The 26,423-nt window shown below is 34.7% G+C and overlaps 1 protein-coding gene across 2 annotated transcripts in view; it reads right to left on the bottom strand.

The window, feature by feature from the left end:
• The window catches only part of ATR (ATR serine/threonine kinase), a 41,532-nt gene that overhangs the window by 6,796 nt on the left and 8,313 nt on the right, over window positions 1-26,423 (bottom strand). For both annotated transcript variants that reach the window (XM_027464294.3, XM_038183415.2), the window contains 32 exons: window positions 25,905-26,164; window positions 25,305-25,495; window positions 25,120-25,220; window positions 24,628-24,799; window positions 22,813-22,980; window positions 21,907-22,101; window positions 21,373-21,558; window positions 20,904-20,996; window positions 19,185-19,315; window positions 18,852-18,995; window positions 17,614-17,707; window positions 16,666-16,791; window positions 15,888-16,094; window positions 15,566-15,679; window positions 14,578-14,693; window positions 13,525-13,645; window positions 12,480-12,617; window positions 11,148-11,355; window positions 10,495-10,673; window positions 9,987-10,151; window positions 9,601-9,692; window positions 8,941-9,032; window positions 8,362-8,539; window positions 7,010-7,186; window positions 6,498-6,657; window positions 5,795-5,974; window positions 4,505-4,647; window positions 3,984-4,081; window positions 2,236-2,468; window positions 1,301-1,435; window positions 513-713; window positions 51-194 (listed from right to left, as the gene is read on the bottom strand). In XM_027464294.3, coding sequence (XP_027320095.2) covers window positions 51-194; window positions 513-713; window positions 1,301-1,435; window positions 2,236-2,468; window positions 3,984-4,081; window positions 4,505-4,647; window positions 5,795-5,974; window positions 6,498-6,657; window positions 7,010-7,186; window positions 8,362-8,539; window positions 8,941-9,032; window positions 9,601-9,692; window positions 9,987-10,151; window positions 10,495-10,673; window positions 11,148-11,355; window positions 12,480-12,617; window positions 13,525-13,645; window positions 14,578-14,693; window positions 15,566-15,679; window positions 15,888-16,094; window positions 16,666-16,791; window positions 17,614-17,707; window positions 18,852-18,995; window positions 19,185-19,315; window positions 20,904-20,996; window positions 21,373-21,558; window positions 21,907-22,101; window positions 22,813-22,980; window positions 24,628-24,799; window positions 25,120-25,220; window positions 25,305-25,495; window positions 25,905-26,164 — 4,942 coding nt within the window. The remainder of the gene's footprint in view (window positions 1-50; window positions 195-512; window positions 714-1,300; window positions 1,436-2,235; window positions 2,469-3,983; window positions 4,082-4,504; window positions 4,648-5,794; window positions 5,975-6,497; window positions 6,658-7,009; window positions 7,187-8,361; window positions 8,540-8,940; window positions 9,033-9,600; window positions 9,693-9,986; window positions 10,152-10,494; window positions 10,674-11,147; window positions 11,356-12,479; window positions 12,618-13,524; window positions 13,646-14,577; window positions 14,694-15,565; window positions 15,680-15,887; window positions 16,095-16,665; window positions 16,792-17,613; window positions 17,708-18,851; window positions 18,996-19,184; window positions 19,316-20,903; window positions 20,997-21,372; window positions 21,559-21,906; window positions 22,102-22,812; window positions 22,981-24,627; window positions 24,800-25,119; window positions 25,221-25,304; window positions 25,496-25,904; window positions 26,165-26,423) is intronic.

Below are 26,423 nucleotides of genomic sequence, written 5' to 3' on the forward strand. Positions count from 1 at the left end.
TTTTAGTTTTATATTTTGGTCAGTAAGTACAACATATCTGATTGTCTAACCTTGTTAATAAGGGAATTGAATTCCATGAGCCGACAGTCTTTTCTTAGATCATCTTTAGGTTTACACATCATAATATAAGATTTCCCATCTGAACCTCTTAAGCTGATCTTTTTTGGCTTTTGAAGTGAAGCGAGAATTTCCACCTAAGGAAAAAAGAAAAAAGGTTTATTAACACCTGTATCAGATTACACAAAAATAAAACATCTACCATTAAATGACCAATTTAAGCAGTCACATTAGCACTTCCATGGTGCTACAGGATATTAGTCTCAGGCCAAAACATGATCTAAGTACCAGGAGGCTATATCCTTTTCAGTTATTATGACAGAAGCAACTGATTTTCCATGAACGTAGTTACAAAGTTAGCCTACTCTTTCCTCGATTTCTAGGGAACCAAGATGACCAACTGCAGCACATTTATTTAACATGAAATTTAAATTAGGTGCCAATTAGAGGCTTACCGTATCATCAAAGCCTGCAATGTAGGCCCAGCATCCAGGAAAAGGATCATGGTTAGTATGTGAACCAGGAATTGAAGGAAGAGTTGGTATCATAACAGATTGCAAAGGAATGAGGATTTGACTAAATGTGTGGTCTTCTACTAATCTCTTAAGTGTTTTGAAATGAATATTCATGTTTAACGTTGAGCTGTTTCCATCAACCTTAAAAAAAAATTGTTGAAAAATTAAAAACAGGCACAGTCAGAATACTGCTATTTTGCTATTATTGATCTTTATGAACTGTTTTTTGATTATCAGAAAAATGAGAAATTACACATGAAATGGGTGTGGTCTAAACAAAATATATATGACCTTTATGGCACACCTTTTTCACTCTGAATGTAAATACATGATAATTAAATAGTTTATTTAATTTTACCTCTATTGTGAAGATTGTATGTTCGTGACCAACCTATTTTTATAGTTAAGCTCTGTAAAAGTTACTGAACAGAATCACACTAACTATATACATATTGATTACATTTTGATTGATTATTGATAAACATATCAATAAAGGGTAAAATAATTGTAAGCCCTCACAGTATGAAATGTATTCTTATGTACTTAAAACATGTTCATTTATAACTATTTTATACTTTTAAGTTATTTCTATTAGGAAACAAGTGACTACAATTTAACAGAAACTACACTAGTGTGATGAACTGGTTACTGCAAGCTATTAGAAGAAACTTTTATGAAACATCTATAAGTAAACCTATTTACATGTATTAATTTATTTTTGTAAGTACCGGTTTGTTGCATAGTTCTAACAGTTTATCTGTAAGGCGTGTTGCATCTCCAATAAATTTTCCCAAGGATTCCTTCATGTTGATGGCTTTGTTTAGAATTTCCTTGCATCTATTGACACGCATAGGGTATGAGGACTGAAAAATAAGCAAAGTTAAAATTTATTAAACAATCAAGTGATTAAAGATTACTAAAAGGACAGAAATACCACTAATAACAGTAATATTATTTACTCCACTCACTGCTTGTAATATTTAATACCTGTAGAACAAAGTTCTCCAACTGAAATCTCATGCTTAAACTTACAAGTGCTCAGATGTGCTCTGTGTATGTGTTCGTGCATGCATGGGTGTGCGTCCATGTTCCTTTCTAAAACCATTCTGTGGAGATCCACAGCATAAAGGCTAATATTCAAGAATATAGGAATGTATTCTGAAAATTATTTCAACAGCCTGAAAAATAGAATGCACCATGCCTTCTAAATTGCTTTGAAATGATCCTATTACCAGGCAGTTTTAGGAGTAAGCTATATATTTAGTTAATTTTAGTCGAGGTAGAGGATTGAATATTTGATTATAAAACTAGAAGTATTATTACAATTTTAAAACAACCAAATCTATTGTCTGTAACTACTTAATTCGTCAGCTTTTTTTTTTTTTTTTTTTTAATCATTTAACTTTCCTTCCCAAATATATTGTACAACTCAGGATGTATGTTAGCATTCTTATTGATTCAATTTTTTTTCTGTAATTACATGAACTTCTGGCTGCAATAAAACCTGATTTGACAGCATAACACCCTGATCCATAGTGCTTTACTGCAGCAATTAAAACACTCAATTTGTTCTTATAAAGTAAAATAGGTTACATTCACATTTCTCTCTCATGAGAACAGTTTTACAAACTTAATAAAGGCATAGCTATACATATCAGGCTACCTTAGAGACAGCAGTCATCATCCACATTGCTTGCTGTGGGTAGGCTAAAAACACCTTAGCAACAATCACCATCAAAACAGCAAAGACTTCATCATGAGAGTGGCAGATTCGGGATATTAGCTGAGAAAAAGCTGTCAGAAACTGATAAGGTGCCAGGTGATTTGTGTGCTCTGTAATCACCTTATTTATTTTTGCCAAATCATTTTTCATTTGAACACGCTCAGAACGACTCACTGAAAAAAACAACAACAACACTCTGTCACTTTTTTCACCTGAAACGTGAAGTCATTTACATCAAGCCTACACGAACACATTTTGTTATTAATTTTCATTAGCCTAAAAAGCACAAAGGAAGAAGCAAAAAAAAGCCCTACTATAAAATTCTTTTTACCAGATTGTACAGTAACTTAAATATATATGCAATTTCACTAACAAGCATTACAGGAGGAATGACTGGAAATAAAATAAACTAGCACAGACAACAAGAATGTGGAAAAGACAATATAGCAAAAGCTCTCCATATATCTTTAAAATAAAACAAAACCACACCTCAAAAGAATACAAAATGTTAAAGTAAGGGCATAAAACTCATTTTTTTTTATATTTCTCTTTGAAATATTTGTAAACAAGTCTGTGTAGAGAAGAATATTTTAAACAACAGAAGCAAGACTTGGGCATAACAAAAGCAAGCATGTACTTGCTCATCAGTAACTACTGTTAAAAATATTCCATTTTGAAACTGCAGTAAAAAGATTTATACCCAATTAAATACCACACAGAAAAACTGATATTTCAGGTTGGGATATCACCACAGATTTTACTCGTTGTCCTGTGAGCACATAGTTACAGTTGGTATTATAGACATTTACTATTCCGCTGAAGTGATGCCATGGCATGCTGTTGAATGACAACAAAAAATAACAATACAAAAGAAAGACACCAAACAAGAAAAACACTCCATAAAACACTCCATGTATTAACCCAAGGAAAAAAAAAAATAGTGGAGAGAAAATGAAGAAAGCCTTTAAAAGGAATGATAACACCTGCTCACATCTCCACCCTTGCACCTGAGGATCAAGCATGAATATCATCAGAGAAAAATGCATCTGATGTGACTGCAACCACATTCAGCTGACCTACGAGCTATGTGTACAGAACCAGGGTAAGACCAAGGAGCCACACTTGTCTGTCTGCTTCACTCCAGACCTGCAGGAAATGTTTGCAATTTTCATTTGGTCAAAAATTTGCAAACAAAATGCATCCATGGTAGTAGTTTCACATACCTGGACATTACTTACAGAAATCTTTTCTTCCCCATTTTAACTTGGGTAAAATACCTTCAACAATTGGAACCAAGGCAAATTGGGGAAAAAAGCCCCAAAGCCTAATCCTTTACTGTAGCAAGTGAATACAGAAACACTACACATTGCTCATAAGAAGGCAGCTTAGAAATGGTGACTGGTTACAATACAAAGATTTTCTCTAAATCTGTTTATTGACTTAAGTATTCTGAGGAAGAATTCTTTCTCATTACATAACCAAAAAAAAGTTTTGAGCATTTTAAACTAATTAATACTGTCCTGTACATTAACATTCCATAATTTCAAGAAGAAAACCACAACTGTTTCATGTTTCTACATAACCCAGACAGTAAGTCTAAACAAAACTGTAAAAATACTTCACTGCTCTTTCAATCATCTATGCAAAAGCAAAACAGATGGAATATGCATGGGAAAAAAGTGTTCTACCTTTATCACATTCATATGCTTTTGCTCCAAAGTCCAGCCATAAAGAAAGCATTCTTGGCATTGACTGATAGATGAATTGGTTTCCATATTGTAGAGACCTATAATTACATGTTGAAATCACAGCATGTTAGTGATATGTATTAGAAGCATTAGGAACTTACTTTACAGTTATATTCTTACTCGTTTCACATGCCATTCTGTACTAGAAATTTATGTTCAGTGTTTTAACGCATCTGCAACAACTAAAAGCTTACTAATAGCTAGGGTTCTGTTTTACATTAATCAAAATTGCAGATGAATAGTTAGCTTACCGTCTTACATACTAAGGACAACAATTACTTTTACAGAAGGAAGAAGTAAAATCAATTAGTTATTAAGTGTGCATTACTTTGTTCCACTATACTGCATAAAAAATTGAGTCAGTCTGAATTGCTGAAAGACAAAGTATTCCCATAAAACGCCGTTTTGTCATAACAGTCATTTTCCTGTATTAACCACACAAAGTTCCCGTGGATTCTAACCTTCCAAAATGATGAACTATGTATCTAATCAGATCTCCCTGTTTTTCCATCTTGTTATCAGTTACCATTGGCATTAATTTATCATAGTATTTAGCAAGATAAAAATGTCCATCTTCCCATTCTGGCAAGAAATTTGTAACATCCTGTAACAGAAATATACAATTACTTTGTCAGAGGACTGTAAGATTGGAGAAAAAAATCACAAGAAACAAAGAATCTTGTATTAGCTATGTTGTGCAACATATGTACAGAAAAGTATTAATTGTGACTCCAAAATTATAATTTTGCCCCAAGATAAAGTCTTGCGTAAACTGGAAGTCTGCTCTTAAAGTTTCTTTTAGGCTTGGAGACAGAAATAGAATTTAAGACAGAATGATATAGGATTCCTCAACTAAGATTATAGCTTCATTAAAAATATTATAATCAAGTTCCTGGTCATCTAAATACTGTGTTTCCTTAAGTTTTTGGAAAAGTGAAGCAGCGAAATTGTACAGCATATATTAGAAAAGAAATAACTTTGCAAATGACACATCCAATATGTAACACTGGTTTGCTTCCAAATCCAGTATTTTGACAGTAGAAAATGCTAAGCATTAGTGTTTTTATACAGTTCAATGAAATTGCATCAGTTTTCATTATTCCAACATTCATTTGATTTGATAGAGCTGTTAGACTTCTCTCTAAATAACCGTTACAGTAGTGTTTTAATTGGTAAGGTAACAGGAAATAGCAATAGTATCAAACGTCAAAAATTGAACGGGAGACATTAAATTTAAAGAAGACTATCAATAGATCAATATCAATATCAATAGATCTACTATTGCTGTATTCTTTAAATGTACCAATTCTTTAAATGTACCAATTGCCTCCTTCCTAGTTCTTAAGAGGTTTGAAACATATTTGAAGCAGAGTTGTAACTCATTACCAGAGAGAAGTAACACTGAAGATTTTAACACTGTCTTTTTAGAGTACCCTGCATTTAGTGAGGAATGCTGATTTGTATATCAGAAGAAAAAAATCCATACACCCCTGGTTGTTTTTTTTTTTGGACTTCAGCTGTCACATTAGGTATCCTTAGCTCCCATACCTGGGAATTGTAGATTTCCCTGAATTTGTGTGTTATTTTAAAATTAACTTAGATAGTTAAATCTTTACAAGAAGAATCACGTTGATATACCATTCAATCCCAGTGACGCTATGCTTGGTTGACATTATCAAGAGCATAATGCTGTTTTTCTTAAGAATCTATTTTTAAAAACTAGTCTTGTTAGTACCAGCATACTGGATTACCTTATACTTTTTCATAACTGCATTGCTTTCAAAGTTAGCAGTTTCTTCCATAAATCTGCCCACTAGCAGCATTGCCCGACCATGGATGAGCTGATTTTTGGTATTACATGGTGCTTTGTTCTCAGAGAAACACAACTCAACCCCCTTCTGGAGAACAATAAGTGCTTGGTGAACATCAGCCTAATGGAAAGATGAAAATGTTTTATATAGTTTAAATAAATGTAAAACAGCTTACAGTTGTTACAAAGGTAAAGTTATGTTTCTGAGTGTTCTAGACCATTCTGCCTGTGGTCATGAGATGTTGTTTTCAGATGCTTCTTATATTCCCTTATCTCAGCATAATTGTCACATTAGATCTAGCTCAATAATTATACTGATTGCTTCCTAGTTCTAACTAGTTAAAAGGAAACAAATTAAAGAAAGTCCTACTACTACAACTAAATTACTCTAGGCTGCTTCAATAGAAGCAGGTAATCCACCACTTTCGTACCTATTGCCAGAAAAGTCAGTGGATATAGAAAAGGCCTGACCAGCAGCTGGATGCAAAAACTTACTGTTTCTCAACTGCAATCAGAATGTATCGACAATCCCAGCTGATGTATTTTGTGTGACACAATGATTATGTGCCTTTTTTTTCCCCCTTGAAGACTAAGGATTGTTTTCTTGCATGTAAGAAAGTAAATTCAGTTTTGATTTTGTTTACCTTGGACCACAGCCACTTTGCTCTTTCTATATAAAGTTCCGAGAGTGTAGATTCCCCAGCATTCAGGAGAGCATTATATGCAGTCTGGTGATGACCAGCTTTTCTTGCAACTCTAGCACTCTGGAGCCAACACTGACCAACAAGCTCACTGTAATCCTGGCTGCAGAAAGTTTTGCAGAAAACAATTTCAGTCACATCTTAAAAATATCACAACATTCTGAAACCCGCAGAATTTCTCATTAAGCCATGCACAACACAGCAATTGTTTAAAATTGTTTTTAACACATTTTGCTTTTTTTTGTTTAAATGAAATACTCTATCCTGTTTTTTCCTTATCTTTCCTATGCACAACACTTCTTCCTTACATTTTGAATGTAAACAATATTGCAGAGGTCTGCTTTTGTCTATAACAAATTCCCACAAGTTTTATCTTCTCTGTTCTGACATGTATGAAAAGCCACAGTGTGACTGAGAATACAACACAGAAAGACAAGAAATAGTCATGTTCTCACCTTTTACTGAGACTAAGCAAAGCCCTTCTCAGTGCTAAAATAGGTTCTTTTGCTCTGTATGAGTTCTGTGTCATTTCAATACGAGCGCACCAATTCAGGGAGTCTCTACTGTGGTTGCCATCTGGTTGCTGAAACATTGGTCCAATACTATGTTCCAACTCACACAGCATGTGCAACCTATTATAGAAGAATAAAAACAAAAACTGTTGAAAATTGCTTGCTGTTTCATATGTGTTTGCACACACGTGCAACTTTCAGATAGCTTTTTGCCATTTTCTTTCTGAAAGCTATCCATATAAAAATAACTTCAAATAGGAAGACTTCTTTTAAAAGCAAAAATGCACCAAAACTCAAACACACAAAAACAAGTTGTTGTTAACTGACTAATTATTTTCTCACTATTCCCCTACTAAGCTACTGAACACAAGATGATAAAGGTTACCTGGAGAGGAAGTCAATTGTTACAAAGACAGTATTTCTATCCATTATTTTTAGCAAAAAAAATTCTTGGAGAAGTCTGGTATTTTCTATGAATACCATTTTGGATGCAATGTACTGATACCTAAACACCTTGTTTACAATAAAGTTTCTCCACTTATCACATATACTGTTATTAGCTGTAAAGCTGCAAAGCTGAGAGCATGTAAACTTCTCATCAGCAGTCTAAATACGGTGTGAACATATGATTGAGAAACAGTGACTGTGTGAAAGTTTCTAAATAGCAAAGATCAATGGCTAAATCAAACAAGTGTGAGAAATACATATATTAACAAGGTCTTGCCATAAAGGTGCATTTACAGTGTAGAGGACCTATTATTTTTAATAAAAATATAATAAATATTTTAATAAAAAAGGCTACTTCAAAACTGATTAAAAAAGAAAAAACACTTAAAAGGGGTGGGCTTTCAGTTCTTACTGTTCTTTGCTGACAGAAGAAGAAAATGCTTTTTCAGGCATTGGTTTTTCAGGCAATGGTTTTTCAGGCAAAAACCAATAGTCTTATGTTAACGGATTTAAGTTACTGGAGCTACTGGCCTGTATATACTACTTTAGGCATGCAATTGAATCGTTGATTTCTTATTACCTGATGGTTACATAAAATTGATTGTTCATTTTTTTAAAGACTATAGCCAAAAGACTTTGTGAATACTTTTTCCAGGGACAAAAAAAAGAATAAATACCGAATTAATCAAATGTTTCCATGTCGCTGAGTATGCAAAAGAATGACAGTAAGTATGTATCAGTATTATTTACCACGGAAACTGAAAATTCTTGCTGTACACTTATGTCATAAAAATATGTGATAAAATAGTGAAAATATGTGAAAATAGTGATAAATGGAAATCAGAAACCTGATAATGTGTTCATATCCTCGCTGATAGGATCCTCTTTCAAAGCTTGCTGCTGAAAGGGGCACAATCTGTTCTGCTCGAACAATCTTGAGTGTTTCGTAAAAAGCTGCTTTGTTTTTCTTCTTGGCTGATAATAGTAAATGTCCCAGTCTGACACTCCAAGTTGTGGACTTCACATCTTTGGGAGAGGAAAGCAAAAAAAAAAAAAAAAAAAGCCTCTCAAACTCTCAAAGCTCTTTCTTCGGCAGTTTAATCTGAACATACTAATTTGTATTAACATGCTACTGGAAATTCCTCTGCATGAGTTTTTCTCAGAACTAATTAAATGAATTTCCACCCCACAAACTAAAACAGCTCCCTAAAAAATTTGGTGTCATACTCACTATAGGTTTCTACTCATGGACTATACAGCTCACAGTCAAATGCATTCACAAAATCTAGAAGACTGTCAGGAACAAAGCTCCCCCATTAAAACTCACAAATATAAAATTACAATCACTGCCCCTTGATTAAAGATTAGACTAAAACATACATTTTTTCAGGAATGCAAAAGAGTGTTCTTATTTTGATAAAACTTACCTGAAGCTAAATAATTTTCCAGTAAATCCCACCGTGACAGTTTCCAGGCTGCTTCAACTCTGTATGTGTTCAATTCAGAAATCCACTCAGACCTATTAGAAGAAAACAAAAGAAATAAAACTGTGCTGAACTTGCTTATATTTTTCCCTCCAATATGTTACTTCCACGTTTTATTAACAAATATTTTTTTATATGAAACTCCATTTTGTTTGAAAAGTAAGGTAAACTTACTTTTAACAAAATACAATAAAACCAAAGGATATGCACTGATGAAAAAATAACTATACAACTTCAACCCCCTAAATTCAATTTCCACATAGTGTCTTTAACTTCTATGGCACATTTTAAAAATTACCTTCCAATCCATTTCTCCTACTAGACTATGGAATAGCTTCAGAACAAGCAACATGTACAATGATGGTGAATAAAGGATTCTGTTCTTTAAAGTACATCTCAACACTGCACACAGCACAGATAAAAGGACTAATGCCTCGGATGCCTTGAAATAATAAACTTCTAGATGAAGTACTTAAAGTTTTCTAGCTTTACACTACTAGCTGGATATGCTTGATAATGCACAAGAAGTGACTACTGATACATATGTATAACACAAAGACTTTATACTACTCTGATAAACATATTATTAAATGCTTATCATACCTGTTCACAAGTACTCCATTCACCTGAGTAATGACAGTAGATAACTGACCAAGGCCTAACATGGACTTCACTACACCATGGTAATGAATAATCTGGAAATAGGAAGAAAGAAAACAAACAAACAAACAAAAAACCCAAGACAAACAACCTGGACATAAGCATCCATCAACTATTATCCCAAGACAGCAAATTACAGTATGGACCCAACCACAGATTTGTTTCAGTTGTTAAGACACTTCCAATAGCAATACATTATCCAGCAAATGTCATTGAAAATTCTTATGTTCATATTTTACTTAATTATTTTAGATATTCTAAAGAGGTATTTTTGTATTTGTTTGTATTACTTAATTATATGATAATTAATAGATTAAATATATATTTACCTGATCAGGTTCCAGCTGGATAGCCCTATCATAACAGGCTGTAGCATCCCTTAACAAGCCAATACTTTCATGTTCAAGGATTTGTTCTTTGAGAGATGGTTCTGCTTTCCGAATTGCACTCACCCCAGCTACTCCATCTGGCTCATGCATAGCAGCATACAATTTCTTTGTTCAAAAAGAGTTTAAAGTGAACATTGAAAACAACTTTGTTACAGCAAGAAGATACTTTACATATAATATGTTCAGAATCACACGTATTGTGAAAACACAGAGCAAATTACTCTGTAGGAATTTTTGACTTTAAGATTTCATCATAAACATCAGTTTTGATAGGCTACTTCCGAAGTTGAGCCCTTCTTTTGTTTAGTATACTGCAGTAGTCATCATCTTATACTATAATAACAATACACATCATACCATCTCAAAGAATAATCTGACAGAGCTTTACTCATCTATATTTAATGTCATTTTAAAATAAATGAAACAAAAACCATAAGAACTGCAGAACCTGAAGAAATCCAAGATGCTCCTGAATATTTTGTTTTTTCTCTATGATGAATGATTCAAAGTGCATCACAGCCCTTGTGTAAGCCTTAGAGCGAAATGAAGCCACAGCTAACGTATCTTGAGGTATAAGGTCTAAAAAGCGTGTCACATTTTGATATTCTCCGCAGTCCTCACTTGATGCTATGGAATAAAACCAATTTTAAAAGTCCATTATTGAGGTTTCATTTGTAAGAAATACCCCTATGCATTAGAATTCAAGTAATTCACAATTTAATGAGAAAAACTAATTAGCCTAATATCATATTTTTCACTTCTGTCAACAGTAAATCATTAATATTGCTGAACTTCCTACATATTGCAAGACACCATCAAATAAATTAAAATAAGCTTTTAGAGATCTACCAAAAAAATTAACATTGAATTTTAAAATTTTGAATCTATTTCTTAAAATATACACTCAAAACAATGAATTGGGTGAGGGAGGTGGAAATCACAATATGATAGTAAAAAATCGTAAAGCAGACTATATTATATAATCGTAAAGCAGAATTACAGTAATATTGCATTCTTACATGGTCATAATGTGAAGTGGCACATTAAAAAACTTATTCGAAGAATGCAAACATCACTTGAAATAAAGTAAGCATCACTTACTTTTTAGATCACCTCTGTCTTTGCAAGACTTGCTAGGATTTTTCTCAGCAATATGCATTTGAAACTTATGTCTAGCCCACTGAGTTAGATGATCGAGCATGGAGAACACTGTCTGCGTGCTCAGTTGGCTTAGATCAGATGCACTGTCTTGAAGTCTCCTAATACACTGGTCATCATGTTTCAGAACAGCCATAATCTCCATGTAAACCTACACAAACATTAATTTGATGAAAAACAGAAGTACCATACAGGCACCAACAGAGTAGAAAACAGCACATATTAACATAATTAACAAATTAACATTAAAAATGAAGATAGTAGATATTTTAAGCGCATACATTAATAAATTGGTCTTTATTTATAAGCCTTCTTTGTCTGGTGATCTTAACAGGAAGAAAGGACAAACCAAGTACAAGTCATCATCAGAAGACTGTGCAGCAAGAAAACCTTTGAAAAGCGCATCCTTGGATTCAGGGGGGAAAAAAAAATAAAAATCACAATTTCTGAAATTTTGCAATTCAATACACAATGAATGCTGCTGCACACAGCACTTCCAAGTTTGATAGAGTCAAGTTCACTACTGGCTACGAGACTACAGATTTGAGTTTTGCCTACATTGAAGTACATACAATGCTGAAAAGACCTGCTTCCTGTTCATTTTAGTCAACAGGAGATAAAATACATAACAGACGCTTATTGTGGATGCACTCCTTCACAGAAGAACCATTACCCCGAACAACCTCCTTCTACACATCCAGAATGTTTCAACACTGGTATTTTAACTGTGAAACTTCAAATTAATAGAATGTAACCTGTATTTTTCAGTCTCTTCAACTTCTGCTAAAGCAAACTAAAGGAAAGATTAATTCCTGGATGATGCTTCTCCCTCCTGCCCCTGCTCTGCAGGAGTGTTGTATCTGAACAGGTTTTTCTACTTGAATCATAAGTGTGTGCAAGGGAAAGAAAAAATTATGGGTCTGTATTCTCAGAAGTATACAAGTTCAATTTATTCCTTAGTTTTTGCCCCTTCTTCCTCTTTGTGCAACTGTATCTCCTAATATTACCGCAATCCTACTTAACAACATAGTATCTCTACTTCTAGGCGCTGCTGAAATAACTTCAAGAAATATAAATCCACAGAAAAGCAACTGAACACAAACTTGTACAAATTTATTTAAAAAACCTGGCTGAAAATGTAGTGGGGTATGGAAAGAGGAGACTGCTTAACAACTACAATTTGTTCACGTAGGTCTACAGTAGTTCTGCAGAGCTGAACAGCTTCTTAGGAAGAACAGCTCTGGAATGTTGCTGTGAAGAATTCATACATCTTACCTCTTGTTGATCCTCTTGGCTGCACCCCAACAAGACATAGACAAGGATGTGTGGAAGCAGATAAATTGTCACTTTATAGTCATTTTTCATCATAATACTGCAGCAATCAAAAACTTTTCTGGCAAGATCATGTCGCACCTACAAGAAAATACTTCCAGCAGAAGCATCATTACAAATACTCAAATACTTAACAGGTGTCTATTCTTGACAATTACAAAAGTATTTGATGGAACAGAATTTAAGGTACTTGTCTCCTACAGAAAATTCATCAAACTTAAACCTGCAACATGGATGCCAGATGGTAGCTTTTATTATGTGTATGAATTGCTGATACCACAAAAAGACAGGCAAACACTGCTTACACATTGCAATTCTGTTTTCCACACCACTGTGAACTTGCAGTGGCCATTAGAAAAAAAAAAAAAAAAAGGCTGAGAGTCTACTACTTCTTTAAGCCTCTATCCTGCACTTAAAAACATGAAAAAATTAGGAAGTTATAAAGACAATCAATTCATCTTTATCTGAAATAGAAAGAAGCAACCACACCTACTGAGCTAATGTAATCAAAGTCACTTTCTAGAGTGGTTGATTTAGAAATGAAATTTTCAGTGGGTCACTTAAATGCAGGAAAGGCAAAAGGAACAGAAAAAAGTATTTGTCTCTCTCTTTCTATGTGCTGGGACTGTGGATATATGGGGACATGAAAGAAATATTTCAGAAACTGAGAAGGTAACTTGAGGATTTCCATAAGCATTTTAGGTAATTTACAGCAACGCTTTAAGTGCTTTCAACTGTACAACATTGTTTGGACAAAGGCAAACTTCCTAGACTTTTGGCTTTGGCACAATCTGCCAAGTCTAGCTAAGAAGAAACAATGCTGGGTCAGGGAAAGTGCAGAGTAACCTTAAAGATGCAAGAAGTCTGTACTATGCACTATAACAAGCCTCCAGAGAAAAAGCATATCCCCCTCATCCATCCCTTACTTTCAGAAACTGAAGTTAGGTTGTTGTATATAACAACTTAAAAAGCAGACTTATTATCTTACCTTTGTTATAAGATAACCTGCCCAAGTTGCTGACCATTCTGCAAAATTGTCACCTAATTTGCTTAAGTAAATTGGCTTCTTCATCTTAGACCAATCTACAGCTTTTTGGTAACTCTTGTACCTGTAATTTCAAAGTACCCATTTAATACAACGTTTCAAATATATATATAACAATAATTAAAAACAAAACAAAACTATAGCATACAGTTAATTTTGAAGTTCCCTAGCTTGAATCTTAAGGTTTCAACTTATGAATCTTAAAAATAAATAAATAAATAAATAAATAAATAAATAAATCCAGCAGCCAATGTATTTTTCTAGGATTTCTTGAAATGAAACATGACATAGGAACAACATAACATGCTACCAGAACTTTAAAGCATACTTCAAAGTGCTGTTCAAATCAGCACTAAGAAATGCAGTTGGATGTTTATTTGAGTAGTATGTTTTGATGAGAAAAACCCAGAACAGATATGAAAGCCACAAAAGGCTTTCTAAACAGGTCAAACTTATCACAGATGAGCATGACAGTCACTATTAATAAGGAAACAGAAAGGAAATTTTATTTATTTCAAATGAAGGTACATACATAATAGGAAATTTTCTTCACACTACATTTTATCATTAATTCAACAAAATTTAACAAGTTAAATTGAAACCCAGTGAGATCCTCCTATTTCTATAAATGATAGCAGTAAAGGGATATTAATGGATTTGAGTACAAAGTCAGTACAAACTAGTGAGAATTTGTACAGAGAAAGGAAAACAGAAATAAAAGCATCAGAAAGTTGTATAAGATAATGTCCTAGGGAAAACACACATATCTGTAAGAATTCTGCTTGTTTGATTTACAAAAAGTTACCTATTCAAGTAAATGCTTGAATAGGGAAAGCTTTCTTGCTGTTTGTATGTACACCTTACAGTCTTCACACAAGAGTGACAACCATAATACCAAATCATGTTACTGCTAGCCTAAAGGTTAAAAAAAAAAAAAAAAAAAAAAAAAAGCTTTTAAAGCTGTTATGAAAAGAAATTGAATAAATTGTCATATACCGTGTATTTAAATGAGGTTCCAAGATTTCCTGCACATGCTCAGGAAATCTCCTCCAAAGCCTGGAGCCTGGGCAGTCAGTGTTTGTCTCTCTACAGTCATAGATAGACAGTAACTCCTGAAAAGGCATGGATTATATAAACAAGTTAGCATTGAAAATACTTCACGATCACAAGAAAATTGGTGTACACAGAGAACAAAATACAAATTATAAGTTATTTAATTCAAAAATTATAAACTGCAAAAATTTCATCCAAGATCATTATTCCCATTACTACCCATGGGCTGATTTTGACTAACTATAGATTCTCCAGATTTCCTGGCTGGTGTTTGGACCACATTATCCTACATTCTGCACGTCTGCCAACAGACAAGGACTAGAAGCTAGTCTGATTCTTTCTAGGGTAGAAGCTGATTTAATCCATGGACTACATTGGGTCAATTTTCTCCTAGAGCTACGAAGTCATCCTTAAGTTTTCACAAAGATACAAAACCACAAAAAAGTCAGCCTAGAAATAGCAAACCAGCACAGAAGACTATAGCCTGAAAATAAGGGTAGACTAGCTGCTTCTTAAAAGGGTAAGCAGAAGCCCTCTTAGGAATACTTGCTGTTTTCAATTTCTGCCTATGGAACATGCACAATTTCTATGTCAATCTCATGATTAGTCCTTGAATCACTACATATAGACCGTTAATTACTTCTGAAACATCAGATCTCCCTGATAACATGACACAGAAAGAAACTTATACTTTTATTTAAATGCTTTTATTTGGCAACTCCCCTGAATTCTAATGGACGAATGAGCAACAAGGAGTTTAAAAAAAAAAAAAAAAGTGATCCTGAATCACCTTTTACATTATAATTTAAAACTGTACAGGATGATGTTTCAAACATGTACTGCAAAATGTACATTTATATTTGATAATGCTGTGTTCAGTGTGATAGGAAGTAATTTGTGAAGATAAAAGAGATCTAACATCGTATCTTACCTGAATAGCATATGCTGCAGAGTCCTGAGCACGAACATTATCAGCATAAGCAAGGAATGCTCTAGTCAGTTCCATCAATAATCCATAGGCAAAATTTGGATCCTCCACACCAGCCTCAATCACAAACACAATTTTATTACAAAAAACTATAATTAATGTTCAGATGGTCACTTTAGAGCCTGGCTATAAGCCAGTTAAGTGACAAAGCACGTAGAGATTTTCAGTCTAAAGCTAAGACGCTCCCTACTCCCAAGCACATAAAAAAAATAAAAACCCCGTAAAACTTTAATGCTAAAGAAAACACTACAGCAACACTTCTTACCACAAATGTAAAATGCTTTCCTTGAGTTTCACTTGTTGAAAAATCCAGCCTGCCAGGATCTATGGCTCCCAGTTCACCTAAACATTCTCCACAAAGTAGTCGGGCTTGAGAATTTGCATCCTGACAGCCGATAAGAAGTACGGTTACCAACTGAGAGATAACTGGCTCCACAGTTTCACTGTCTGTTACATACTTTATCAATTTTTCCTAGGAAGTTGAAAAAATAATAATGAGTCTACAACCATGTTTACAATAAGTCATCTCAAATTTTTTGTCTGTAACTCACTCTTCACACTTTATTTGCCCATGACTTTTGATTTGCCATTCAAATATTGTCATTTTGTAACTATAGCCCAATTGCACTGAATTACTTGTTATCATATGAAGGATTAAATAAGTAAGAATGAGGGATTAGTAATGCTCTTATAGCCAATATTTTATTTCCTTATTAAATACCTCTCTACTAACTTCATTTTTTTCCTTGTTGTATCAAGAATCTGTCTTTTCTATGCTTTTTTTTTTTTTTTTTTTAAGAACAAACAAAACATATATACCAATACCCTTGGTAAATCAGCATCACATGAAGGAGGACTGGAAAGTCCTGTTACATTGAGACATTATAGAAAAGAATCCCTTCTACCAATTATATTAAGAAACATCTAGATTAATAAATGCAGGAGAACACCCATGTTCACGCAAACACCCAGTAACAGTAAGCTTGTTGGTCTGGCTGCTACTTTGATTCATTTCTAAGTGTACTCAAAGAGGTTTTTAATACCTGATTTCTATATAATGTTTCTTTCAGGCTAGTAAGTGCATGGATACGAACATCCACATTTTCATGCTGAATAGCTCTCATGGATAGCTGCAATGTTGTCTGCAAGTCAGTGCTTTTAGAAGATTCCTGAACAGGATATAAGAAATGTAATAAATAATAATAAATACAGGAACACAGTTAAGCAGCATCTCAAAGAACACAAGCAATAAGACATACAAACATCAATTTCTCTACATACATTCTTAACTATATCCATATACATACTTATATATACACTACATACATACTTAACTATATCCATATCCATACACATACTGCTGTCTTCCTCTCCTTTTGTTTGCTCTCCTCAAGAAGGTGCTATATTTGTACTTTTTTTTTTTTTTTTATAATTCTTGATCAGAAGAAAATGACTAAATCCAAAGAAAACTCTTTGCTTCAAGCACCTCAGTATCTAAAATAATTGTAAAGATTTTTTTAATTAAAAAAATCTCTTATTCCCACTAAATAATTGCTACATCCCATCTATTTTGCTTGCCTTTAGAAGGTAAGTAGAAAGGATAGACCATAAAGCACTCCTAAAAATATGACAAACCAGGTTAACTTAGAAGATAATACAGATTAGGGATTCAATTAAAAGTAACTTATCTTGAAATACATTCATTGCCATAGCTAAGAATGTTGACTTTTAACCTTATAATCTCTTTAGTCTCAAAAAGATGCAAAGTTAGAATTCAGAGGTGCTAGAAAACAAGCATGTTAAACATGACCCCATTTCACTCCTGAAGAGTGAGAACCTGTCTCAAAGTATTCCTCCAATACACAAATTCTGCTTTGTTGTAGAGGCAGATGAATACTCTTTATACTTAACAAAGCTTTTAATAAACAATTTTCGCATTCATCATGAATTAACTTGATGCATTATAAATAAATAAATAAATGAAGCTGTACCTTTCGATATTCCTGAAGGACTACTTGAATATCTTTCAGTTCTGGGAGGTCAGGCAGAAAATATATTTCATGTAAATAGTCTCGTACTGCATCCCTAATAGTCATAAAAATATTGCAAAGGACATTTTGAATATTAGTTGTATGAGACAGATTTTAAAAACCCATTCAGTGAAAGCACTAAAATGTAATAACAAAAGCAGAAAAAAAATCTCTCTCTTTTTTTTTTTTAAATACATGTGTTAAACAATTTATTACTCTTTTTACTGAACTAATATAAAGGTATTTCTTCTCTATACTTTATATTACTCTCTAATAGCCAGTTCTTCCCAACGCTTTGAGAGTTGCCATTCACTTCTAGCAGATTTGGTTCTCCTCGGTTTGGACACAGGACAAAGAGTGAAAATAATCCCTTTTGATTTGTAGCCAATTCCTTGTAAGAATACACATAACCAAAAAAAGAATTCCATCTTCCTAAAGTGAAGTAAGGTATTTCAATTTTGCTTCTATTTTAAATGGACTTCTATGAGAGCCTTGTTATTCATAGCGTCTCCTTTTATTTTGAATACTGTTGGTATTATAGAGTGCAAGAAAGATGAAAATCCAACGTAAGTAACCAAAATATAAACTATTGCTGCTCCTGCAGAATACTAAGTTACAAAAGATACCTTAAAACAAATAGTATATATCTTTTTTTTAAAAAAATTATCTTTAAAAAAAAAAAAAGTAAGGTGACCAGTTGCAAAGAAGATGTGCTAAATTCTGTGCATTTCATAACTGTAACTCTAGGTAGTGAAATCAATGATTAAAGACCTAATTTCCTCCCTACTTCCAACACTCTGCACTTCTCTCTAGCTTAGAATAAATTTTAGCAATTACTGTTATTCCATCTGCATGGCCTGTAGAGCCAAACAGTTTCCCATTCCAACAGAAAAAAACACATAATCTGAAGCTCAATACTGATGCAAGGGCGAAGCCCCCTAAATAGGTTGTAACTTGGCTGCATCATCATATATTTTAATGAGGTCAACATCAGAATACATTTTCAGATGAGGATATCACTTGTGAAATTTCAAAATCTTGTTGCAATTTAAAGAAGTAAAAATTTTATAGAACAAATTAATATTTTGCATAAAACCAGTAAGTTTTCTCATCTCAGTACTGGACAATTTTCATTTAGTGTTATCTCCATTTCTATTACAGGATTTAATCCATGTAAGTGAAAATATTTTGTACAGTACCTGTTCTCAACTATGAGAAAGTAAAATACTGCTGTTGTTTCCTTTGGCTGGATATGTATAAGGGGCAGCAATGCTACTATCACATGACTAAGCAGGGAGCCAAGGTATGAATGATCCAGACTTCGAACAAAACAATCCCAGGCTCTGAATAAGAAAATACATGAAAACAATAGTAATCAATGATTCTTTTCTGTATAAAGGCATTTTATCTGAATCACGAGAAGCATTCTAAATTATATGAGTTCTTGGTTTAGAGTATTATCCAAAACAAAACAGCATATTCAAGGACAAAAATGGCAGGTTTGTCACTTTTTGGGCACACTATCAGTTCACCTGCAACACAGTTCTGGAAAATCATCCTTGTATCTTAGAGCTGTTCTCAGTGTAGTCATCATCTTCACTCTTACTGAACTGATGTGTTTGGGGCCCATAAGCTTCATTAAAGACATGAGACTGTTCAAGGCCTATATATAAAAAACAACAACAAAAAAGTCATGTCGATATATTAGATTTTCAGTGAAATATATACAAGCCACTTCTTTGAACACAACCAGGCTACCCTGGCTGAAGAAATCATATACCATATAAGCCACATGAGGTAATAAAGCTGTACCTTCTCTGTTTATCCCCCCCCCCTCAAAAAAAAATATATTTGTTTAACATTCTCCAGTGAAAACAAACCTAGTTTGATATTTCAATAAAAGGTTTGTGGATTTGAGGAAAAGAGAAGAGGATCTGGAATGACTAGACTGTAATAAGAAAAAGTAGTTGTTTAGGCTGTTGACGGATTGACAAGGGAAGAACTGTAGACACCAAAGGAGTTTATGGTTACAGAAGTCATGTATGATGATTGACTCTATTTCCAAAACTGTAGAAGCTGGAAAGTACACATTGAGAGAATACAAAGAAAACAAACTTGCATTTGAAAACAGTGACAGAATTGACATAGATCTTACAGCAGAAGTGACAGTAAGTTTAAAGGAGCAGTTAATAGCTCAGCTGTCAATGGGACTGATGAAAACCAGGAGAGAAATATTAAGATGCAGAAAAAGCAGGAGGTATTTCAGTCATGGCCACATTGTATCTGACAAGGTAGCAGAATGTCCAGCATATCAGTAACCTACCAAGAAACCCCAGCTTGAGGAAAGGTAAGGGAAGGGGAAACACACACACAAACAAGACAGAATAGAAGTAATAGCAGGTATAACAGAAGAAATGCTATGTAAATGAAAGTAAGTTCAGAAAACATCAAGACCCTGGGCTATGAAAATGATATCATCTCAACACGAATACCTCAGAAGCAAAAAAGCTAGAAAACAGAATACCAGCAGAGAAAATGCAGTCTATAGGTAGACATGTAGTTTATATATGGTCTAGGACTGAATAATTCCATTTAGAAATTGTGCCACCTCTGTGAAGTGGCCATAAGATCTACCTTGCAGTTAGAAGCTTGCTGCCTCAGCACAGCAGAACTTTCAGATTTTGTCTTGTGTCAAGGTGTGAGCACTAATTTCACTAAGCCTCTGTACCATAGAGCTCAAAGGAGCTGTTCTGTGACAAACAAAACCAATAAAGCCTAGTTTCCCTTGGATGTGCATCTTATTTTCTTTCAGCTTTTTGTAGCAGTAGTTTCAGCTTTGCCCTCTAATGCCCTTAAAACCTTTTTCCCTGCATTAACTAGTTTCCTCCCGTATTCCCTCACCCTCCACTTTGTTTCTTTCATGCACGTAAAACATATACTCAGATTCCTCCTCAATAATCACTGGTCAAGTGACATGTGACACATACCACATGACTAAATAATGTACAATAAATGACCAGTAAAAAACAAAACAAAACAAAAAAAAAAACAAAAAAACATACTTCTGAGCTTACACATATGTCCTACCTACAGTGAGATCACCAGTTTGCAAGAATCATGTGTCAACTAAGTATCTTTGAGACCTCAACAACAATTGTACAATCACATAAGCAAGTATGGAGCATTCAAATAGTCCTTAAAAATAGTCCTTGTTTATCTTTGTTTTAATATTCACAGTTGAGTTTACGCACCATTTTTTTATCCTCAATGCCAACACTGGAACTTAATAACTGCATGTTAAAAAAAGCCAAGATACCAAGCAACTTAGGCTGCAGATAATCAGCCTGTGGAGAAAAAAGTAAAAAAGTCATCTTACTATTAATACATTGCTAAACTTAAGTAATGAAATAGCAAATACTAAATGGCAATTCTAACAGAAAAATTGGAAGAATCCCAAACACATACACTGCTCCATAAGTAATATCAGTGTTCATGAAAGATGTCCCTATTAGGCTGTATTGTTTTTAGTTTTATTAATGCACATTTGGAATGTATCTATTTATTACAAGAACACTTGATATGAAACAACAGTCTTTCCTCCACTTTTATTTCAGATAGGATTTATAAGTGATATTCAAAATATGTCAAATTGTCCTCATTCTCTGACTGGAGATTAAAAATATTGAACAAAACCGAACATGAAAATTTTGATCTCCTTACCATTTGTTCAGGTGATGTTATTTCTCTAGGTCCCTGATAGGGATCATCATGAGATGCAAATGAAGCCAATATTGACAAACCATTGAAGACTTGTTGATAGTGCTCTCCTATACGAAGCAGTAGTTCATTATGCAGTCCCTGGTAGTCCTGTCTCAGCAAGCTGCCCAGCTCAATCTCAGTTTCATTCTGTAATCAATCAGAAACCAAGTATTACTTTCTTTGCAATGAAACTCGCACACTGAAAGATAGGAAGCATCAGACTTTAGGTTGATTTACCATAGGAATGAAAGAGAAAGTTCCCACTCAATATCAGATAAACCAAGTCATTGGAGTTCAAGTTCACAAAATACCTCACAACATCTACTCAGAGCATTGAAACAGATTATAAATAACAACAGAACTTCTGCATATGCATTTTCCCCAGCTATGCTTTGCAATACCTTTATTTAAATAAAGCAGAAAGAAGAAAGCTCACTATTCCTCCATTGTTGCTCTTAATCTGCATGCATAATAGTGCCACCAATGCCCATTTACCTTGAGGTAATGAAGTGCCCGCTCAAGTTCATCCTTGGAACAGGAACAGACCAAATGAGAGAAGATGTATTTGAAGTTGTTGATTAAAATCTCTCTTCTGTTTACATTCAGCTGTTTTGCTATTGTTCGAATAAGAGTGGAGGCTGCAGGACTGGCCTTGGCTGCAAGGTCAGGAAGCAAAACTTGCAGGGTCCGCTGGTAAATTAAGAACAATGCTTAATGGGCAAAACAACAAACAACAACATAAACACCATACACAAAAATAGTGAAAAATCCCCCTCCAAAACCACCAAATCCAGGGTTTGGTCAACATATATCTATGCTTGTAGGTATGACCATAGATATGAATACAGAACTTTAATGCGGTGGGGAAACATTTAGTCAAAAAAGTAGTTAAAATAATGCTTTTGAGGAACTGCTTCATCTAACCATTACTGAAACATTCAAACAAAAAGTGGCAAGCCTATGAAGCTTAATTAGCTTCATAGATGTTGTACTCATATTTTGCTTGTTAGTAGATGGGAAATTTACCCACAGTTATCTAATCAGATCGAGTTATATACCCACAGAACAACAGCTTTCTTCAACTGTAACACTGAAGCAGACACCAGGCAAAACCATGCCTTACAAACAATTCAGTGCACTAAGTAATTAATGTAATTATCCTCAATACTCTACATGATGGATTGCTCATTATCTATCATATTCAAATTGGCACTGAAGCCATCACTGTAGGTCCTTGATAAAACTGTTCCTCTGTAATTATTCTAAACGTAACAAACAACAGCAACTAGAGAAAAAAAAATAAGATCTGTGACTTTCACAAAAAAGTAATGGACTAAAATAGAAATCCATGAGTACACACACACAGACAAAACATGTATTCAAAGGGACTAACGAACTTACCGAGAGAAAGCGATTTAGATCTGGAAAGTCAAATACACTGGCAATCTCAGATAACATGTCCAGAGCCATTTCTCTGTGGTGAGCAGCTTCTTGTTGCTGTAGCTCGTTACCCTGGCGTGGCACACTCAGTACTGCCATCTGGCTGGAGTGCAGGGATTCCACAAGAAACTAAACATGAAGAAATAGCTACTTAATGTTACTCTCCCCTTTTTTTGCTCCCTAAGCAAAAAAGTTGCACTCTCTCTATGCACCTACTTTTCTGTTCCCTTTATTGCACACAGATTCAGTATTATTACTTTGTGACAGAACTGAATTAGTAATTGCATTTAATTTTGCAGTCTTGGGCTGGGATACTGCACATAATTCAAAAAGAACACTCAAAACTAGAGAAGTCTGATTTTAATAATCATATTTTAACCAGAACTTCTGACTTTTGATAATGGGTAAAATGTATTAAGAAATCAACTGTGGCACTATTATGTCTGTAACAAAGGCTGACTTCAATTCCAATTTTATACCCTAGCCCCCTGTGTCAATGGTACCATAGTAATGCAAGAAGATATAGGGCATCCAGGGAATAAAACAGAAAAGCAATACTGCTGAGGGGAGAAGACCATGACAAAGTCAAATATTTCCTATTCCTTCCTGAACATGTTTGTTTTTGCTTTTTTTTTTTTTTTTTTAATTTCTTTCCTATCCTTTGAGACTTCACCTTGTAAAGTAGAAAATTTTTACCTTTAATATCATTTTAAAAATAGAATCATAGAATCATAGAATCATAGAATATCCTGAGTTGGAAGGGACCCTTAAGGATCATCAAGTCCAACTCTTGACACCGCACAGGTCTACCCAAAAGTTCAGACCATGTGACTAAGCGCACAGTCCAATCTCTTCTTAAATTCAGTCAGGCTCGGTGCAGTGACCACTTCCCTGGGGAGCCTGTTCCAGTGTGCAACCACTCTCTCTGTGAAGAACCCCCTCCTGATGTCAAGCCTAAACTTCCCCTGCCTCAGCTTAACCCCGTTCCCGCGGGTCCTGTCACTGGTGTTAATGGAGAAAAGGTCTCCTGCCTCTCGACACCCCCTTACGAGGAAGTTGTAGACTGCGATGAGGTCTCCCCTCAGCCTCCTCTTCTCCAGGCTGAACAGGCCCAGTGCCCTCAGCCGTTCCTCGTACGTCTTCCCCTCCAGGCCTTTCACCATCTTCGTAGCCCTCCTCTGGACACTCTCCAACAGTTTCATGTCCTTTTTATACTGTGGTGCCCAGAACTGCACACAGTACTCGAGGTGAGGCCGCACCAGCGCAGAGTAGAGCGGGACAATCACCTCCCTCGACCTACTAGCGATGCCGTGCTTGATGCACCCCAGGACACGGTTGGCCCTCCTGGCTGCCAGGGCACACTGCTGGCTCATATTCAACTTGCTGTCTACCACAACCGCCAGATCCCTCTCTTCTAGGCTGCTCTCCAGCGTCTCATCGCCCAGTCTGTACGTGCAGCCAGGGTTTCCCCTTCCCAGGTGCAGGACCCGGCACTTGCTCTTATTGAACTTCATGCGGTTGGCGATCGCCCAGCTCTCCAACCTATCCAGATCCCTCTGCAAGGCCTTTCCACCCTCATCCGAGTCCACAACTCCTCCAAGTTTGGTGTCATCAGCAAACTTGCTCAAAATACCTTCTATTCCTACATCCAGATCGTTTATAAAAATATTGAAAAGTACCGGCCCTAAAATGGAGCCTTGAGGGACCCCACTGGTGAAATACATTAATAGAACCTAAGTATATGCCTTTGTATGTTATCAACTCTTTTCTTTTTACCTGACAGATAGGTTTCTTGTACTGACTGAAAAAAGCTTGCAGTTTTATGGACTTAGCTGCTGCCAGGGATCGAATTTCTGTGTATGCTGCTCCAGCCACAGAAGCTGACTTGGACAACAAACAGTGCAACAAATGCAAGAGGGCAAATGGTACCAGATCTCCTTTAGATGCCCTTGAAAAGCGAGTAGAAAAAAAAGAAAGTAGAAAGAAAATTAACCATTGCACTAATAAAATTACTTAACATACAATTATCACAATGCAAAACAACTCATCATTGTATATAAATAGTTTATCTGTACTTGCAACAATAGGACAGGAAAAAAAGGGGCATATTCCATATGAATCAAGAGATTAATACAGCTACAAAGGACTCTGGATGAAGCCTGAGCTTGAAATAAGTACATTTACAGTTACATTTACACTTGAACAAAAACTTATTGTGCATCGCAAACTGACAGTACATTGCAATTTTCAAGATATTATCAAAAATACCTTCCAATATCTCCTGTTGTGAGAATCAAAGTATCTTTAAGCTCATTATTTCTTGATATTTTGGCATTTGTATAGGCTTCTTTCATTCTTGAAACAAAGAGCTAGATCACATGAAAACAAAAGAATCATTTTGAAGGGTCTGACATCAGTAAAAGAAAATCAACAAAAAATAAGTATGAATTCACCTCTTTTATGAATCCCTCTTCAGAGTCTAAGGATTCTAATATGTTCTTTATACAGTCACTGAAAGCCACTCGTACATCTTTGTCTGGATCTTCCATTAGATTTAATAAAGACCCAATGAGAATTTTCACACTTGACTCATCACTGTTAAAATCCAGATGTTTGCAAAGGTGAGGTATATTTTCTATAAATGCTGAGCATGGATGGGTTGGAGGAGGAAAGGAAAAGATAATTTTTTTAAATCTATTGAAGAAAATAAAAGTCTTACAATTCAGACATAAAGCACATAATATTTACTCTCTTGAGAAATGAGTAAAAAACCAGAAGAGCTATTTCAAATCTAGATTTGAAAGTACTTTTATCAAGTACTACATTCCTAGACATAGCCACAATTCCTAGACATAGCCACAAAATTAAGCATGGTAATTTAAAAAGAATGTCACGACAATATCTAACATTAGTTTTGGTATCAACTGAAATACCAAATTTCAAGCACTGTCTCAGCTACAAAAAAATAATAATAGAAAAAAGGAATGGAAAAAGGTACAGAAAGAGTGGAACATAACTCTGTACAGAAGCGCAGTAAAAATAAATTCACATACCTAGTTTTACTGAACTGGATACTTTGTTCTCAAGAAGAGTAAGAAATGGCTTGAAAACACAGGCTTGCACAGAATGAGTTTTTTCATGAGCAGAAGTCACAGTAAGGCTGCTACATAAGATACCATAAGTAACGTTCCTAATATTAGAGTCTGCTGAAGGAGGTTGTACACTGAATGTACCAGAAAGACAGCAAGATAATTTTCCAACTATAGCAGCACAAGCCACCTTGACTAGCTCAGACTCATCTTTGATTTGATTTCTGAAATAGAAACAAAAATGAAAACATTTTAATAGATCGATTATCTAGAAATTTACTTCCAACATTGTCTAAATTCTTTAACTATACTGGATGTGTTATTTGGACAATTTAAGGATCTGCTTCACTAGATTATCTTTTTACTTTTCAAATCACTTCCAGCTTTTCTTAAACAGTTGAAGTTGCACTGGGCATAGTGAGTCTGGTATGTTCCAGAGAAAGTGAAGACTACAAACAATAGAACAGAAAAGAGCAAGAAGTA

Source organism: Anas platyrhynchos, chromosome 9 (genome assembly GCF_047663525.1).
Source record: "Anas platyrhynchos isolate ZD024472 breed Pekin duck chromosome 9, IASCAAS_PekinDuck_T2T, whole genome shotgun sequence".
Taxonomy (NCBI): Eukaryota; Metazoa; Chordata; class Aves; order Anseriformes; family Anatidae; genus Anas; species Anas platyrhynchos.